The sequence below is a fragment of the Hyperolius riggenbachi genome, chromosome 6 (assembly GCF_040937935.1).
Source record: "Hyperolius riggenbachi isolate aHypRig1 chromosome 6, aHypRig1.pri, whole genome shotgun sequence".
Classification (NCBI taxonomy): domain Eukaryota; kingdom Metazoa; phylum Chordata; class Amphibia; order Anura; family Hyperoliidae; genus Hyperolius; species Hyperolius riggenbachi.
The window spans coordinates 318,443,256-318,463,878 of NC_090651.1; the positions used below are offsets into that span (position 1 = coordinate 318,443,256).

General features: G+C 44.4%; 1 protein-coding gene across 1 annotated transcript in view; it reads right to left on the minus strand.

The window, feature by feature from the left end:
- The window catches only part of FUZ (fuzzy planar cell polarity protein), a 63,665-nt gene that overhangs the window by 20,683 nt on the left and 22,359 nt on the right, over positions 1-20,623 (minus strand). The window contains exons 8-9 of the mRNA XM_068241352.1: positions 9,965-10,071; positions 2,655-2,734 (exon numbers count right to left, since the gene is read on the minus strand). Of these exons, the coding sequence (XP_068097453.1) occupies positions 2,655-2,734; positions 9,965-10,071 (187 nt within the window). The remainder of the gene's footprint in view (positions 1-2,654; positions 2,735-9,964; positions 10,072-20,623) is intronic.

Genomic DNA, 20,623 nt, shown 5'->3' on the forward strand with positions numbered 1-20,623 from the left:
GATTCCCTCTGCAGTGTTACTCCCCCCTACCTCTGCCAGACAGGATACGAAAGGGGAGAGCTGCATGACTACAGGACATGATACGAGATCTGGCACAAAATGAATGGGGAGAGCTGCAGGATGACAAGCACAAGATCTCACACTGCAGGAGGCATAGTTAGAGAAAAAATAATAATACTTTATCAAGGCGTGTGCCAGTGCAGGGCAGCAGCAGAAGCCACAGCTGTCAGTTTCCTGTAACAGGGCGACTGATGATGACCTCATGACACTGGGCTGCAAATCTCATTCTGTGGGCGTGAATGGGCATGTCTAACTCCAACTGTAACACCGCCCACAGAATCACTCTGCACCTCCCATGGACTGAGAGCTGCAAAATGGAGGGATAGAGCTGCAAGATGGAGCCTGCCATTCTCTTTTATTCATAGCTGTATTGCACAAATATATCTACTTTTTATATTGCCCTTCATAAGTGTTTTGTGTCTAATCATTCATTTCAAAGGGATAAGGAGGCTCAATTAAGTGACTTTTTTTTGGTTCAGTTCCTCTTTAAAGCTGAATTATCACAAATACCTCATGTTTCAAGAAGACAAAATTAAGTTTCGTATAATACCCTGAAGCCTGCAATAAAAGTGAGTTTCTTATGGACCCTGTGCCTGGTAATCTCTTTTATATGTTAAATTACTGGGAAGCAAGCCCCCTACACACGCTCAACAGCAGTCTTTTATGCAGCACAATTGAACAACTTTTGTTGTGAAACAAGTTGAAATAGCTAAAAAAAAAAGTATTTTGCGATTGTTGAAAAAGCTGATAAGAAGTCAATCCAACAGGTAAGGTCTGTACACACGCCGGACTAAAGGCAACGACGGGTCCGTCGTCACCTCCCGCTGGGTGGGCGTTTCAGCGACAGTCCGGCGTGTGTACAGTCTGTCGTTGCCTCCAGTCCGGTGTGTGTACAGTCTGTCGTTGCCTCCAGTCCGGCGTGTGTACAGTCTGTCGTTGCCTCCAGTCCGGCGTGTGTACAGTCTGTCGTTGCCTCCAGTCCGGCGTGTGTACAGTCTGTCGTTGCCTCCAGTCCGGCGTGTGTACAGTCTGTCGTTGCCTCCAGTCCGGCGTGTGTACAGTCTGTCGTTGCCTCCAGTCCGGCGTGTGTACAGTCTGTCGTTGCCTCCAGTCCGGCGTGTGTACAGTCTGTCGTTGCCTCCAGTCCGGTGAAGGTACAGTCTGTCGTTGCCTCCAGTCCGGCGTGTGTACAGTCTGTCGTTGCCTCCAGTCCGGTGAAGGTACAGTCTGTCGTTGCCTCCAGTCCGGCGTGTGTACAGTCTGTCGTTGCCTCCAGTCCGGTGTGTGTACAGTCTGTCGTTGCCTCCAGTCCGGTGTGTGTACAGTCTGTCGTTGCCTCCAGTCCGGCGTGTGTACAGTCTGTCGTTGCCTCCAGTCCGGCGTGTGTACAGTCTGTCGTTGCCTCCAGTCCGGCGTGTGTACGGACCTATAGATTAACTTCTTATCAGTCTTATCAGCTTTTTGATAAGACTGTTGTTCAACAATTGTGCTGCATAAAAGGCCGCTGTTGAATGTGTGTATGGGGCTGTAGCTATGACTGTAACTACTTATAGATTACAGTGAGCTTATCTTCTTTTCCATTTTTACCTGTATTGTTAGGTTCTCATGAAAGGCATAGTAACACCATGCGTAATGAATATGGCCGCTCCCTAGTGCTATGAAGCAACCCTTTCCTAGCATGCAATGCAAGTCAGAGACTAGCAGAGCTCTAAGTCAGCTGGAGAGACTGACGTTACCCATGTAAGAGTTACAAGATTAGGGCCGTCTCTCCAGTCTAGCCAGTAACATGATCTATAAATAACAGAGGTAAACCATGAGGTTTCTCAGAACTGCTCTGAACAAACATAACTTCTTTAAATAACATTCATTCTGACCCGGCTTTTGTTACGCTGTGGGCTGGGTGCCTATCTATAGAGCACTTCCTAGTCTTCATAAGCTTAAAGGGAAGGCCCGAGAAGGATAAAAATAAAAAAATCCACTTGCCTGGGGCTTCCTCCAGCCCCTGGCAGCCGTCTTGTGCCCTCATCATAGCTCCGGTGGCTCCCGGTCCCCTCCGGCGGAGAAGCCGACCTCTCCAGGTCGGCTTCCAATGCACTCGATGTGGCTCACTGACGTCAAGCGGACTGTACTGCGCAGGCGAAGAGCTACTGCACCTGTGCAGTACAGTCCGGATGACGTCAGCACGACTATGTGAGACGTGCCCTGGAACGCAAGCAGGCCTCTGGTACCGGAGGGGACTCCAAGCCACTGGCGGGGAGCGGAACTGCGGCTAGGGCACAGGACGGCTGCCAGGGGCTGGAGAAAGCACCAGGTAAGTGGATTTTTTATTTTATCCTCCTCGGATGTATCCTTTAATGTAGCTTAGCTAAACAGTGGCTGGATGGTGTACAGGTAAAGGCCTCTGACACAGGAGACCAGGGTTCAAATCTCAGCTCTTCCTGTTCAGCAAGACTCCCTAACACTGCTACCGCCTATAGAGCGCACTCTACAGCTCTGGCACTCTGAGTCCGCCAGGACAAAAAAGCTATATAGATGTTCTGTGTCTTGTCTAATGTATAACACAACAAACAAAAAGAGAAATGGCGTTTGCTTACCTGATCTTTGCATGTCTTCAATAGGATGAGCCTGTACAGTATATAAGCTTTTGTTCAGGTCCCGATTGATCAACAAGAGACTGAAATAGAACAGATGAACTAAAATAGTTAGTACACTAATACAAGAAGCATACAATTACAGCCACTCTCAGAAATGCATCAATAGCTGTCTATTAAAGAGGGACGGTCAGCCACAAAATCAAATTCCATTTACCCTGCTCTGTGGTCATTATGCAGCCTGGAACCTTACCCTGCAATACAAGCACTCCAATCTAATCAAACATGTTTCTGCTGTAATAAATCTCATCTGTCAGCCTGGCTCTATTTGGTACATTGCCGATGAGAAGGAAGCTTGTTATCTCCCCTCCCACATTCCTGCTCCTCACTGATTGGCTGAGGGGCAGTTCAGTGTGACATGAGGCTGAAATCTGATCTTGAGAGAGAGAGAGAGACACCCTGCCCTCCCAGTGATGCTTAGCCTAGGCCGTTTAGCTATGTGGAATTCTCTTCCCAGATCATTCTGGAAGACCATGCATTATTTTCACTGGCTTCGGAATTCTTGGAAACAAACATTCTGCAGAGATCACCTGCCAGGACTAAAGATGTTGCCACCTGTGATACATTTCAGAATGTTAATCAGGGAGTGGAAAGATTTTCCAAACACTGACTAAATAATATATAAGTACTGTATATTCTGGCATATAAGACTTCTGAAAAGTTGGGGGTCGTCTTACATGTCGGGTGTCATTGATGCCGGTGATATGCGATGCTGATATGCGATGCACATACGCGACATGCTGATGTTTAATAACCGGGTGCTGGAGATTCAGCGGTCGCCGCATAGGCTGGGGGGCTCACCCTCACGCTGCAAGGTCTGGGACGCCCAGGGTATGGAAGAAAGAGATTGCATTGTGCTCATAAAACACACCTCTTCCATCCTTCTGGCCCGCCCTATCCTGTTGCCGCCTCTCAGATCTCACTGCTGAGGACTGTAGTGAAGCGGCGCAGGAGCACATGCGCAAGATCTGAGAGGCAGAGGAGGAGGTAAATAGGATACAAGGGTGGGCCAGAAGGGTGAAAGAGGCGTGTTTTATGGGCACAGCGCAATCTATTCTTCCATACCGCTCTGATAAATATTGAGACAGGGAGAGCTGACCAATCCACCTTAAAGGGGAACTTCAGCCTAAACAAACATACTGTCATTAAGTTACATTAGTTATGTTAATTAGAATAGATAGGCAATATAATCTCTTACCAACCCTGTTTTAAAAGAACAGGCAAATGTTTGTGATTCATGGGGGGCTGCCATCTTTTTGGTTGAAAGGAGGTGACAAGGAGCAGGAGACACAGTTCCAACTGTCCTGTGTCCTGATCACCCCTCCCAGCTGCATGCGCTAGGCTTCAAATGTCAAATTCAAAATGTAAAGAAAAAAAAATTGCACCAAAACAGCAGAACGAGAACAACAAAATCAGAAATCCCGTCATGCTTTGCACAGCATCAGGGGAAAAAAGCCCAGGCAGTTTTCTTCTGTGAAGCTAAAAATGAGGCTTGTATAAGAGAAACAAAGTTCTGATGCTGTGAAACTGTTAAAGAAACACAAAGCCTTTTCAATGCTGCCGAGTCGATTTTTAGTCCGGAGGTTCACTTTAAGGCCTCTTTTCCACGAACTGTTGAGCTGTGTGGTCAGCAAGCAGTTGCCAGGCAGCAGTAAGCAGTTACCAGGCAGCAGCAAGCAGTTGTGAGCGTTTGAGAGGCATTTCACTGCCTGTAAACAGTTTGTGGAAAAGAGGCCTAAGACAGGTAGAGCTGACCAATCTGCTTAGGTAAGAGTTGACCAATCCAATCAGTCAATCACCTATACTGTATACTGTTATATACTGGGTACCACATACAGTACGGCACAAATTGGTGTGCATTGGAAGAGGGGTTGTCTTAGGCCTCTTGCACACTGCAAGCAAATCAGATTCAGATTCAGATTTTTAATCTGTTTTTACATCCGATTCCGATTCAGATTTTTAATCTTAACTGCATGCTGCGTTTTTTGATCCGTTTTTCTGTTGAATGTATTCAAGGAAAATCGGAAACGGAATCGGAATCGGAATCGGAAACGGAATCGGAATCGGAAAACGGATTTGCAGTGTGCAGGGAGCCTTATACGGGCGAGTACGGTATATCCCAGACGCTATATTTTAACAAGAAAAGTTGGGGGGTGGGTGGGGGGTCGTCTTATACACCATAATATACGGTAATCACTGTAAAAAATTAAAAAAAACATTTTCTTCATTACGTTATTTTCACTACAGTTCTCTTTTATGTCCAGAGAAAAATAAAGGTACCCTATATACTCGAGTATAGGCAGAGTTTTTAGGGCCAAAAAAAGTGGTGGTCCCGACTTATACTCGAGTCATTGCTAAATTACTGTGAGTCATCTTTGTTAACGTAAACCTGAAGCATTTTTAAAATAAAACAAAAAAAACAAACAGATACTTACCTAAGGAGGGGGAAGGCTCTGGGTCCTATAGAGCCTTCCCACTCCTCTCCTGGTCCCCTCATTCCAGCGCTGTCTATCCAGTCTCTGACTGACTTGCGGAGGATCAGGGAAGCCTCTAGGAGCATCCACAGGCTTCACCCTATTGGAATATGTATTTATTTGGTCTTAAAGCAAGTTGAAGCTTAAATAAAAAACAGATACTCACCTAAGGAGAGGGAAGGCTCTACAGAGCCTTCCTGTTCTCCTCCCGGGGGTCCTTGTTTCCTCGCAGGCTCCTCAGTTTGAATCTCCTGCAGCGGAAGACTTCGGCAGTCTTCGAAATCACTTGGGCTCCTGAAGATGGGCGGCTCTGTACTGCGCATGCACAAATGTGCAAGTGAGCAAGAGAGGGTGCTCTGGCGTGCGCAGCACAAAGCGGCCCATCTTCGGAGGCCCGAGTGTTTCCGAAGACTGTTAAAGCCCATCCAACATGGAAGAGAGCAGTTCATGACTAAACGGTTGTGGACTGCTAACGGAGGAGCCTGCGGGGGATCGTGGAGACCGGGTGGAGAACAGGAAGGCTCTATAGGACCCAGAGCCGTCCCTCTCCTTAGGGGAGTATCTGTTATTTCACTTCAGACTACGTTTAAGTTACAGGTATACTTCAATGGTGTGATCGATTTATGTGAATACTTTTTTTCCTTTAAAGCTAGTACCAGACCAGCGGTCAGTACTGGGTCCAGTGCTCTTCAATTTATTTACTAAAGGCTCTTTCACATTAGATAACGCGTGCAGGAGCCGTTTCCTGCACGCGCTGAATAGGCTGCGGCATGTCGTCTGGATGTTGCGGTGCGCCGCTGAGTAGCGGTGGTAATTATTAATTAACCAGACGAGAAAACGCAGATTCCCAATGATAAAAAGCTCCCGGGTGCGTCGTACCGCAACGCATCGAAACGCAGAGTCGGGTTTGAAAAGAAAAATGAGAGTCTATGAACATTCATTTTACCTTGGTTAAAAATGATACAAAATTGTTCAGAATCATCAACTCTCAGGAAGATAGGGACATATTGCAACAGGATCTGGATAGGATGGCTATTTGGACACATAAATGGCAATTAAATTTAATGTTGCAAAATGTAAAGTCATGCATTTTTTGGTCGTACTAATGGTCTAGCACCATACAAAATAAATGGGATACAGATGAGGACATCAAACTTGGAGAAGGACTTAGGAGTACTCATCGACAACAAGTTAAATATTCGTATTGAATGCCAAGCCGCTGCAGCTAAAGCTAATAAAACGTTGGGATGCATTAAAAGGCAAATAAAAACTCGAGATGCTAGCATAATATTGCCCCTGTTTAACTCTCTAGTAAGGCCACATCTGGAATATGGAATTCCATTCTGGGCACCACATTACAGGAAGGATATTGCAGTTTTAAAACAGGTGCAGAGACGAGCAACAAAATTGATACGTGGGATGGAAGGTCTCACTTATCAAGAAAGGTTAGATAAACTGGGTTTGTTTAGCCTAGAGAAAAGAAGCCTTAGAGGGGATCTAATTAACATGTATAAATACATCAGAGTGCAATATAAAAGCTTGGCGGAAGATCTTTTTGTCCCTAGGCGTTAACAAAGGACTAGAGGACATGATCTGCGCATGGAGGAAAAAACGTTTTAGCCATTTAGGAAAGGATTCTTTACAGTAAGAGTGATTGAGATGTGGAATGCATTGCCACAGGAAGTAGTTATGGCAAATTCTAGATCTGCATTTAAAGGGGGCTTAGATGCTTTCCTTGCGTTGAAAGAAATCCATGCCTACAATTACTAGGTAATGCCCAGTGGTGTTGATCCAGGGATTTTATCTGATTGCCATCTGGAGTCGGGAATTAATTTTGTCAGATCTGAAATATATCAGTTGCTGTCAGTAAAATATCAGTTGCTGTCAGTTATAGCTGAGAGGAAAACTGATGTACCAGGTAATGTCCATGTTTCCCTATGGCTCAAGTGGGTGATGTTACAGTTTAACTGTGTGCTGACCAGAAAGCTGTTATGGGTAATGGCCATTTTCAAAATGAAGGACGGAAAATTCCCTTGATCAGAGTGAACAAACATGTCGCGGGACAGGAGAAAGACACTGAGGAGTAGACTACATGGAAGGTAAGTATGACTTGTGTATGCTTATTTTGACTTTTGATTTTCAGTTCAGGTTTTCTTTAACCTCCCTAGCATTCTGGACGAGCTCGTCCAAAGACGCTAGAGGGCACCGCTCAGGCCCTGGTGGGCTAATTTTGATTAAAAAAAAATTTCAAACACGCAGCTAGCACTTTGCTAGCTGCGTGTTTGCTCCGATCGCCGCCGATCCGCCGCTACCCGACGCGAAAGAGGTCCCCCCCGCAGACCCTGCTTTGGGGTGGATCGGTAGTCCCTGTGACGTCATTGACGTCACTCCGTTCGTCGCCATGGCGACGGGGGAAGCCCTAAAGGAAATCCCGTTCAGAGGGGGATTTCCTTTTGGGCGTGATCGCCGGCGGCGATCGGAAGGGTGGGAGGGAGGGAGCAGGAAGGGGAGAATCATGTAGCTAGCGCTAGGCTTAAAAAAAAAAAAAAAAAAAAAAAAAAAAAAAAAAATCGGGGCGAAAAAAACCCTCCTGCGGCCGTGGGAATCAGAACGCCCAGCAGGTTAAATAGACTAACAAAATTTTCATCCTTATTTCTTCTATCCTATACCTGCTCTAATATGGTCTGTCTTATGCTGGGTACACACGTTGCGATTTCTCGCGCGATTTGCGGGATCGATTCCATCGCTTCGATTATTTCCAACATGTTCGATCGTGTTTCTATGAATACAGCCGTCGACTTTGCATACTTAATATGCAAAATCGACGGCTGTATCCATCGAAACACGATCGAACATGTTGGAAATAATCGAATCGATGGAATTGATCCCGCAAATCACGCGGGAAATCGCAACGTGTGTACCCAGCATTACTGCCACCTTTCCTAGTTGCACAGTGGCTGTATTATCTCTGTTATATCATATAATCTTCTTTCCTCTGACGCTTTCTCGGGCTCAGGCACTCAGGCAGGAATCTGCTGCTCTGCTGTGATAGGATAGAAGCTATACACACTCTCTCCAGGCCCCCGGCTCTGTATGAGTCACAGGCTGAGTTTATCTGAGCCTATCACAAGCTTTTAGCAGCCATGTGTTTTGTTTGTAAATACTGCCTAAAACTGGCATTTACAAGCCAGGATTGCAGCAGGGAGTGGCAGAAACAGCACAGAGGGGCCTAGGAGAACATAATGAATAGAATGGTATGCTTTTTACTGTAAGAATTTTAGAGTACAGATTCTCTTTAAGACTGATTTAATAACTTTGGTGATGACGTTTAACTACAGCTTGTAAAACATTTATGAAGTCCATGTTTGGCTTTTTTTTTTTCAAATTGAATTTTGTGTTTATCAATAACCCATTACTTTTTGTATGAGAGAAACTCCTTGTGTAATCCTATTTATCTATATATGTGCTTGTAAATGTACTGATTTACAGAGCTGAGAGGCCAGCCTGAAAGCTGAAGAACCAGTTAAATGTCATGACCGGCAGGCAGTAAGTTCAACAGAATGCCTGCTGACTGTCACAGTGTCGCTAGTGCCATAGAGTTTGCACTGCAGGAGTTCTGGAGTCTTGTCTGGCTTTCAGGGACAAAAAGGGATGATTTGCATATTCAGCAGTGATGCATCATGGGAGATCTTTCTTGTCCCCCGAGCTGAATAAAAATTCTATGCACTTGTACGTGCTTCTATGCGCTTAAAAAGCGCACCCATTCACTTGCATTGATGTGCGCTTTACAGCTCAGCGCACAGAAATGCATGCAACCCTACGTTTTTGTAACGCTGCTCAGCACAGCGCATAGATGTAAACCAGCTACATTTAACTACATGGGAAAAGCAATACCTTGCTGATCGCACAGGGCAGTGCGCTGTGAAAAGCGCACAGAAACGACCCTGATGTGAATGAGGCCTTACTCTCGAGATTGCCGACAAGCAGCTTGTCACCAATTCCGGGGGGGCGGGGGGGGGGGGGGGAGGAGGAGGGGGGCAGAGAGCGGCATGGTGGAGGGAGGAGGACACAGAGGCACGGCATAGAGCAGGGAACATGCCTTTGTGTCCCATCTGACCCTCTGCCTCACCACGGGTACACTTTAACCACATTACAAACGCCTAACGTCGATCGGCGGCCACAAGGTGGCTCCCCCAGGACTGCGTAACTCCAATTGGTGTCAGGTCCTGGGGCTGGAGATTGCCGGGGATCGCACGCACGCATCCCTGCTTAACCAGCCTGCTAGCCCGCGATCGTGGCTAACAGGCTGTCAAACAAAAAAAAAACCCGTCTTTTTCTTAAATGTAAACAGTGCTGCGATCATTAAGACAAAGTTGCCCCCATTCAAATAGTTCATAGATTTTAGCTCTGGCATACTTCAATGAATGTGTCATTGAGAAAAAACAATAAAACAGTTAAATCCTAAAAAGTAGATGTAAACATAAAATAAAACTGTGGAATATCCTAAAAAGTCACTTTTATGAGAAGGAAGATAGATACAATTGTTTATTTCATTCGTTTATTTTCGCCACGGGAGTCCATTAAGTAATGACAACATAAGATAAGTTTTAGAAAGGAGTTTCAATATGTCATTATATTTATATCATAAAGCCCATTTTATTGTAATTAATCATGATATCCATCGCCAACCCTTGGCTGCCCCACAACAGCTGCAGCCCCGAGTCTCTGTCAACAATAGCTACACGGACACATAACAGACACGTCAGCAGAGGTCCTTACCCCACAATCCCGTGATGCAGAGGAACGGAGGCCGGGAAGGATCTCACTTGTACTCTCAGGCAGCATTTCACTGGATCAAATACGGGTTTCCAAAAGCGCTCCACTAACTGCATAACAGCACAAAGAGCAGAGAACGAGCATGTCTGGGATTAAGTCTATTTGGTGTAATATTAAGAGTGTGTCTATACATACTTATTAAGGTGGCCACACACAATATAATAAAATGATCTGATTTTACAGCAATTTGATAAATATGATCGGATCTCCCGAAAAAAATCGAAAGCTTTTTTTCAATCGACTGAAAAGTCCGATCGGATTTCCCGGTTTTTCGTTTTTTGTGGACCCGGACTGTTGGAAATATTTCCTCAATTTTTCTAAAGATTGTATGGTGTGTGTTAGCTTGTCAATTTATTAATATACACACTCTAGCAATTTTCTCAGCGTTTCCAATCATTTTTATCATAATTGGGGAAAAAAAAATGAACATGTGTCTGTGGTACATTGGTCATATTTTTGAAATGTTACAATCAGAAAAAAAAAAATTGTATGGTGTGTGGCCACCTTTAGATTAATCACAACGTAAAAAATCTGACATCGATTAAAGGGAACCTAAACTGAGAATGATATGGATTTTGCCTTATAAAATTATACCAGTTGCCCGACTCTCCTGCTGATCCTGTGCCTCATACTTTTAGCTACAGCCCCTGAACAAGCATGCAGATCAGGTGCTCTGACTGAAGTCAGACTGCATTAGCTGCATGCTTGTTTAGGTGTGTGATTCAGCCACTACTGCAGCCAAAGAGATCAGCAGGACTGCCAGGCAACCGGTATTGTTTAAAAGGAAACATCCATATTACTCTCAGTTAAGGTTTCCTTTAAGTGAATACCATTGATTGTTGTGTTACTATTTCACCTCCAGCCTATCAAGTGTGCGAACCTAGACTAGTGAAATTTACGCAGAGGTAGCAGGGCACAAACAGGGCATAGATTTCAATTAGCTCGGTCCAGAAGTGGTTAAAGCAAACAAAAATGGTAACATTTTAAATACAGTACATGTAAGCACATACAAGTCCTTCTCAAAAAATTAGCATATGGTGATAAAGTTCATTATTTTCTGTAATGTACTGATAAACATTAGACTTTCATATATTTTAGATTCATTACACACAACTGAAGTAGTTCAACCCTTTAATTATTTTAATATTGATGATTTTGGCATACAGCTCATGAAAACCCAAAATTCCTATTGAAAAATTAGCGTATTTCATCCGACCAATAAAAGAAAAAAAGTCTTTTTAAAACAAAAAAAGTCAACCTTCAAATAATTATATTCTGTTATGGACTCAATACTTGGTCGGGAATCCTTTTGCAAAAATGACTGCTTCAATGCGGCGTAGCATGGAGGCAATCAGCCTGTGGCACTGCTCAGGTGTTATGGAGGCCCAGGATGCTTCAATAGCGGCCTTAAAGGGACACTTAAAGAGGAGCTGTTAGGTATTAGGTCTCAGAGAAAATAAACACATATATCAGTAGCTAAATATAGGCTGTACTTACATTACATATGCATTTCACTGTCCACGTTTGGATTTCACAGAATCTTTATATAGTATTTGCAGAGAATGATGCTCCTGACAGCTCATGGCAGGCTCCATGTTTGTCTGTCTCCTATGAAGCCAAATGTGTCGTCATGTCCTCCCTGCTTCCTGATCACAGAAAAGCTCGTACTGAATAACACTAGTGTGCACTGAATATTAATTAGCCATGTGGCTAGGAACAATAGCGGACTCCTGCAGTGTACTCTGCCGGGAGATTTATCAGTGCTGTGCGCTGGACTGAGTTACATGCTATTGTTACTTGACCCTGTAACTTCTCATTAGCAGCCGAGGGGAGGGCCCCAGAATGCTTTGCAGTATGGTTTGCGGCTTGCGTCCTCTTAAGAGCTTGGGTCTAACAGCTTTGCTGATAAGCACACATCAAATGAAAGAGAGATTTTTATCTTCACTATTGCCTTTTTGGCTTCCGTCTAAACTGTTTAACACAGGAGAATAGAGGTTTAAATTAGCTTCTGCAGCCTGACAGTTACTCTTTAAGTCAAACAAAAAAAATGAATTTTACTCACCTGGGGCTTCCAATAGCCCCCTACAGCTGTCCGGTGCCCTCGCTGTCTCCCTCCGATCCACCTGGCCCCGCCGGCAGCCACTTCCTGTTTCGGTGAAAGGAGCTGACAGGTGGGGGATGCGTGATTCTTCGCGTTCCTGGCCACAATAGCGCCATCTATGCTGCTATAGCATATATCATATACCATATAGCAGCATAGAGGGTGCTAATGTGTCTGGGAACGCGAAGAATCACTCGCGTCCCCAGCCTGTCAGCTCCTGTCACCGAAACAGCAAGTGGCTGCCGGCGGGGCCAGGAGGATCAGAGGGAGACGGCGAGGGTATCGGACAGCTGCAGGGGGCTATTGGAAGCCCTAGGTGAGTAAAACTCATTTTTTTTTTTACTTAAGTGTCGCTTTAAGCTCATCCAGAGTGTTGGGTCTTGCGTCTCTCAACTTTCTCTTCACAATATCCCACGGATTCTCTATGGGGTTCAGGTCAGGAGAGTTGGCAGGCCAATTGAGCACAGTAATACCATGGTCAGTAAACCATTTACCAGTGGTTTTGACACTGTGAGCAGTTGCCAGGTCATTCTGAAAAATGAAATCTTCATCTCCATAAAGCTTTTCAGCAGATGGAAGCATGAAGTGCTCCAAAATCTCCTGATAGCTAGCTGCATTTACCCTGCCCTTGATAAAACATAGTGGACCAACACCAGCAGCTGACATGGCACCCCAGACCATCACCAACTGTGGGTAATTGACATTGGACTTCAGGCATTTTGGCATTTCCCTCTCCCCAGTCTTCCTCCAGACTCTGGCACCTTGATTTCCAAATGACATGCAAAAGTTGCTTTCATCCGAAAAAAGTACTTTGGACCACTGAGCAACAGTCCAGTGCTGCTTCTCTGTAGCCCAGGTCAGGCGCTTCTGCCGCTGTTTCTGGTTCAAAAGTGGCTTGGCCTGGGGAATGCGGCACCTGTAGCCCATTTACTGTACACGCCTGTACACAGTGGCTCTGGATATTTCTACTCCAGACTCAGTCCACTGCTTCCGCAGGTCCCCCGAGGTCTGGAATCGGTCCTTCTCCACAATCTTCCTCAGGATCTGGTCACCTCTTCTTGTTGTGCAGCGTTTTCTGCCACACTTTTTCCTTCCCACAGACTTCCCACTGAGGTGCCTTGATACAGCACTCTGGGAACAGCCTATTCGTTCAGAAATGTCTTTCTGTGTCTTACCCTCTTGCTTGAGGGCGTCAATGACAGCCATCTGGACAGCAGTCAGGTCGGCAGTCTTACCCATGATTGCGGTTTTGAGTAATGAACCAGGCTGGGAATTTTTAAAAGCCTCAGGAATCTTTTGCAGGTGTTTAGAGTTAATTTGTTGATTCAGGCGATTAGGTTAATAGCTCGTTTAGAGAACCTTTTCATGATATGCTAATTTTTTGAGATAGGAATTTTGGGTTTTCATTAGAAAACTGACGCATCCCCGCCGCAAACCGAGCGCTTTAGACCCCCCGCCCAAATCCATGGGGGGCAATTCCAAATCCTGGAAGGGGCAGAGCTTTCAGCTGCAGCTCTGCCTCTTCTAATGTCAATCGCCGCGGATCGCCACCTCTCCCTGCCCCTCTCACTCTTCCTTCCAGAGAGGGGCGGGGAGAGGCGAAGATCAAGCGCAGCGATTGACGTCAGGAGAGGCAGAGCTACAGCAAGATGGTCGTGAATGTTTGCCCCGCGATTTGGGGGGGTCTAAATCGCTCGTTTTGCAGTGGGAATGAGGCGGTTTACATCTAATGAGACTACTGAAGCGAACTAGCAGGTAAAAATAGCAATTTTTGTTTGCTTTCGAGTCTCTAAGATGTATACTTCTACCAGAGTAAAAGTACATCTTTGCACATTTCACCTATATAGAGGTCACCTACAGGAGGTAGTAAAGACAGGTTTTGGACGAGTCCAGGACTGGACAAACTTTAAGAGGCTTGAGCCACATATTAAGAACAGCATCCCTCAAATTCCAACTCCGCCCCCTGCAGAGTTGCGAGCAGGCGGCAGGGGATACGAAACTCACCTTGAACGCCGATTCCCGCGTTGTGTCTCCATGGCAAAAGGGTGTCACATGACGGAACATGCCAGCGCATTGCACGGTGGCAGCTAGCGTGTAATACTCTGGTACGTTCCGATGTCCTGTCATGTGACAACCTGTTGCCATGGAGACGCAACTTGGGAATCGGCGATCAAGGTGAGTTTCATATCCCCCGCCGCCCACTCGCAACTCTGCAGGGAGGGAGGGGGGAGAGAAGAGGAATCCGGCCACCAAGCGCACATTGTCTGGATACGGCCCATAGTTTGCCCAGTGCTGGACTAATCCATCTCCTCATGGTGGACTCTCAGGGATTTCTTCATTTTCAAAAGCACTAAGGGCCTGTTTCCACTACACGCAGATTGGATGCAGAAAAACTGACTCAAATGAATGCCTATGGGCCTGTTTCCACTAAACGCGATTTTTCTGATGCAGATTTTCCCATAGGCATTCATTGGAGTTAGTTTTTCTGCATCCAATCTGCGTGTAGTGGAAATAGGCCCTTGCTGAACAGCAACTGCTCAGACCAACTGCCAAAATAGTGTGCAAATGAGCTGGCATCTTTGTATAGATCCTTTCCAGGGAGGACTTTTGTTAAGCATAAAAGAAAAGCTGAGAATCTCCAACGAGAAAATGGACTAGTCCAAAATCAGTCAGATCTGTCAGATGTTTGCTACCTACTATAAGTGTCAGCAACATAGGGGAAAAGTAATTAATAGTACATTATTACCCTGGGTGAAAAGTACTTATTAAATGCATGTGTACACTTTTGTGGTAGTGTTCTGTGGACTGATGAAACAAAATTAGAACTGTTTGGGCCCATGGATTAACGCTATGTTTGGAGGAGGAAGAACAAGGCCTTTGAAGAAAAGAACACCTTGCCTACTATGAAGCATGGCGGGGGGTCAATCATGCTTTGGGGCTGTTTTGCTTCTGCAGGTACAGGGAAGCTTCAGCATCTGCAAGGTACCATGAATTCTCTTCAGCACCAGGAGATATTGGATGAAAATGTGATGCAGTCCGTCACAAACCTGAGGCTTGGGAGACGTTGGACCTTTCAACAGGACAATGATCCCAAGCATACCTCCAAGTCCACTAGAGCATGATTGCTGATTAAAGGCTGGAACATTTTGGAATGGCCATCACAGTCACCAGACTTAAATCCGATTGAGAATCTCTGGTGGGACCTAAAGAAAGCAGTTGCAGCGCGCAAGCCTAAGGGTACATACACACATCAGACTAAAATGAAAGATCACAGACCAATCTTACCACCCTTCATGTAGTATGAGAGCCATACTCTACACAGTCTTTTCTATGGAGCTGAACTCAACATCAGAAAAAAATCTTTGCAAGATGCTGCACACACAGATGCTGTACAGACACAAAAGATCAGTATCTGCAAAAGATCTGTTCCTGCCAAAAATCCATTCCTGCAAATTGCAATGATAGTCTATGAGATCTGCAGATCATCATACACACATGATTTAACTGACATTCATCTGCAGATCAGATCCACCAGGGTGGATTTTCAGATTGCTTGATCTGCAGATGAATGTCAGTTAAATCATGTGTGTATGATGATCTGCAGATCTCATAGACTATCATTGCAATTTGCAGGAATGGATTTTTGGCAGGAACAGATCTTTTGCAGATACTGATCTTTTGTGTCTGTACAGCATCTGTGTGTGCAGCATCTTGCAAAGATTTTTTTCTGATGTTGAGTTCAGCTCCATAGAAAAGACTGTGTAGAGTATGGCTCTCATACTACATGAAGGGTGGTAAGATTGGTCTGTGATCTTTCATTTTAGTCTGATGTGTGTATGTACCCTAAGAATGTGACTGAACTGGAGACTTTTGCCCATGAAGAATGGGCTAAGATACCCGTAGATTGCTGCAAGACACTTGTGTCAAGCTATGCTTTACGTTTAAAAGCTGTTATAACTGGAAAAGGATGTTGTACTAAGTACTTAGAATGAATGTCACTTGGGGATTGAATAAAACAGATAATGATGTGAGCACAGAAAAGACATTTGTGGTTATTTCATTATAAGTGTTATGTTATATTTGTCTGACTTACAAGTGACTCTTTGATTTAATTGTAAACAAGATGACTGAAATTATCCAAATCAATGTCAAACTGGCCAAAACACTCAATTTCAGTGGGGGTTGAATAATTTTAAACACAACTGTAGCTGTACTACACATACAATTCATTATCTCATACGTTTATTTTTGCTTCTGGTTTTCTTTAAGATTGGCAATCTTGATCTTTTACAAGGTACTTTACAGCAGCCCTCTGGTGTAAAAGAAAGCTCTGTGAATCCCTCTGGTTACATTTGTGTTAGGATGCAGAGCGGGGTCAGCAAACCTCTGTTGTTTTACAACTGGTTTAAAGCGGTATCGTCACCATAAAAATCAAATTTCAACAGCAACTGGTCTGAGTGTATTAAGTGATAAAGATGCTAATCCTGCATTCAAAACTTTTTCTGCTGTTATGATTTGGAGTTATCATATACCTTAGGAGCACTGGCCCTTTAGTAGTCGGTGCCAAAGAATTGCATGCTGGGGGTTCTTTTTATCTATAATCTATTCCTCCTCTTCCCTTTATTTCCCTGCCTGCTGCTTATCTGAAACCTAATCCCCTACTCACTTGTGTTTACAAGCAAGGCTGAGGTGACTCAGTGATTGGAGGAGACAAGAAAAAAAGTAAAGGGCAGAAATTACATCACGAGTTAGCCTTTACTGTGGGCAAAAGACATGTCCCCCACCAGGAACAGAATTCTCGTCATTTACTATATAACATTCACTGAAATCAAAACGTGGACAGAATAATACATGTGTTATGTAAGTATATCAAGTATTTATCTACTTATATATGTGGTTTTTTTCCCTGGCATAGTATGGCTGATCCTACCGCTTTAAAGAGGAGCTGTCATCCATACTGTCTCAGGAAAAAAACAACAAATATCTAAGTAGATAATTACTTGCTCTACTTACATAACACATGTATTGCACTGTCCACGTTATGATTCCTGTGAATTTTATAAAGGAAAAGTAGAGAAACCTATTCTAGACAGTTTCCATATTTACTGTGGCTATTTTGAAGCCAGTCATAATGTAATTTCAGCCCTGAGCCCTTCAATAAAATACTGATAAATGGTTCTTTGGGCCCTTTTGTAAAACTACGAACATACATGCAGTATGAAACGGCTGCTAATGACCATTTCAACCAACGATCGTTGTGTGTACAGTGAAAGCCGATACATATTGCTTAGGCATTGTTAAAGTGTACCTGAGATGGTACACTGGGTTTTATTTATACTTACCTGGGCCTTCCTCCAGGCCCTTGTACACCATGGCTTACCTCGCCGTCCTCTTCGCCCACTCCGTTCTGGCACTATGACTCCCGGTAATCCAGTCAGTCGCCGCCAGTTGTGGGCATCCTGCGCCTACGCAAGTGTGACAAGGTGAGTGCAGAAGAGCACGGCCAGACTACCGGAAGGATACTGTGCTCATGGGGCTGAGGCAGCTCCAGGTAAGTATAAATTAAGCCCAGTGTATCACCTCAGGTTCACTTTAAAGATCCCTCCCGTCGGATTTTTAACGACCCACGATGCCCGAGCACAACCATTCAAAATGCTTTTTACTAACCACTCCCCCTTTTCCCCAACCAATTACAAGTGCGCCGATCGTTGTCCCTCCACCCCCTGCATAGCAACAAAACACATTGCGGGCCTCAGGATTAGGGAGGCGTCTGTACAGCCTAGTTCCAGCAAATTCTTGCCCAATGGGATAGTTTCTCGATCCCCAATAAGTGACAATTTTCGCTGTTTGTGTACGTAGCTTTAGTTACAATATATTGGTCACTATAAAGTTTATGCCATCTAAGTTTAAATCACGTTTTATGCCTGTATTTTTATGTACCCATGTTTGACTTTTTTTTTTATATTATGTTAATTGCTATTTGTCCTTTAAAGGACAAGTGAAGAGAGAGGAATAAGGGAGGCTGCCATATTTATTTCCTTTTTACAATACCAGTTGCGTGGCGTTCCTGTTGATCTTGAATCACACAACTAGAACAAGCATGCAGCTAATCCATTCACACTTCGGTCAAACATATGATCTGTTCCATGCTTGTTCGGGGTTTATGGCTGAAAGTATTAGGAGCAGAGGATCAGCAGGACAGCCAGGCAACTGCTATTGTTAAGGAAATAAATGTGGCAGCAATATTTTTTTGTTGCAATATCAGAGTTTGTCAGCAGGTGGTGCTGCAGGATAAATTTGCACATTATTCCTGAACAAATGGGATTAGATGGAGGAGATAAATCTTGCTACAACTGCTCAACAGTTTTCCTTCAAACTAGACAAAAAATGACAGGTACGCCATAATCGTAAAAAATAAATAAAATAAAGTGTTTCAATGCCGGTAAAAAAAAGACAGCAATTAGAGCCAGTTCACACTGCACAGCTCAAAAACTGATCCGTGTAAAAACTGATCCGTCTAACAAATCATTTTTATTGGGCATACATTTTTCTTGCATGATCATCCGTTCGTTAGCGGGATCAATGCAATGCATCAGGTGATCTGAATTAATTGCGGCCGACCCAAGCCTGCGCTCCATTCAAAACGTAGCGATTTGAATGGATCCTATCAATTAACATAGGATCCGATCACATATCTAGTGATCCGGTCTGTTTAGTTCGGACCGTTTTTACTGCCAATGTCAATGAGCCCCTATAGTCCATGTAGGCCGATCCATCCTGGCAGATTGGTCTGGATGATAATCATGGTTAGGGCTCGTTTCCACTAGTGCGGAAACCGCCGTGATTCCGCAGAGTTTCCCCGCACATGAATCGCACGGGGAAACTCTGCCATAGGGGAGAATGGCGCCGCCGGGCGAATTGCTTGCGGTAGCGATTCGGCCGGTACTGGCTGCAGAATTCGCTGCGGAGGCTGCGAATCCCATAGCCGTGCATTGCACGGCTCATGGGATTCGCCTGCGATCCCGCCCACCCGCTCAGTGACGGCGTGCATCTCGCAGACGCATGCCGCAATAGTGGAAACGAGCCCTTTGTGGTTAGTATCGAACAATAACAAACGATTACTCTAGGGCCCGTTTCCACTTGTGCGGTGCGAAATCGCCGCATAACCACCACTGACTAAATCGCATTCGGGTGCGATTCCGCATGAGTTTTTTGCCGTGTTTTAGCATGCGATTTTGCATAGGTTAGGGTAAATGCGACTTTAACCATGTCACTGCCTGTGTGAATTTACATTAGTTTATATGCGAAATCGCGGGAAAAACGCATGCCAAAACCGCCTGTGATTTCCTTATTAAATACATTGCTTGCGATTCGCACGCATTCCACTTTCAAGCGAATTCTGCGGGCTCTGCCATGCAGAAAAAATCCTGCACAGAAAAACGCACAGGAAAACTGACAAGTGGAAACAGGCCCATCTGCTTGTATTGTCTATGCGAATCTGCATGCAGGAAACGTATGCAGATTCGCTCTAGTGGAAACGGGCTATTTACGCACTTTCCGGCACTTGCATTACTGCCTGTCAGTTTGGAGGTCTGCGATTGGGACTATCCACAAGTAGCACCCGATTCTTTTATGTACCGTCAAATTTTGCTTCTACATTGCTTGGTGATATTAAAAGGGCACTACGGCGAAAAACTGTAAAATGTAAAATATGTGCAAACATAGACAAATAAAAAGTATTTTTTTTCCAGAGTAAAATGAGCCATAAATTACTTTTCTCCTATGTTGCTGTCACTTACAGTAGGCAGTAGAAATCTGACAGAAGTGGTAGGTTTTGGACTAGGCCATCTCTTTATAGAGGATTCTCAGCAAGGCTTTTATTCTTTATAGATATTTCCGAAAAAGGTTTTAAACAATGATGCTGGCCAGCTTCCCTGCTCCCTACACAGTTTTTTGGCAGTTAGACAGAGCAACTCCCATTCACTAAGTGCTTTTGAAAATATATCCCTGAGAATCCCCTATAAAGAGATGGCCTAGTCCAAAACCTGTCAGATTTCTACTACCTACTGTAAGTGACAGCAACCTAGGAGAAAAGTAATTTATGGCTCATTTTACTCCGGAAAAAATGTACTTATTTGTTTATGTTTGCACATATTTTAAATTTTACAGTTTTTCGCTGTAGTGCCCCTTTATGTGATCCAGGAACTGTGTGAAGCTATGTCATCATCGGATGAACTTGATAAATGCCCCATATACCCAGCTGCAAGCCTGCAGATCCAGCTATAAAGCATTTCTATCTAGTGCACACATTACTGTGCATGATCCGCTGCTCATATCAGGGTGAACCGTATTACATGTGTTGGGAGGTTCTCTGCTGTTTTTAAAGATTTGTCTGTTCCACACTTTGGCATTTAGAATATAGTCATTTTCACTTTTGATACCAATAAAAGAGAGAGCCTAGGTTAGAATCGAATTAAAAACTCCATCTCCCTTTTCCCCTA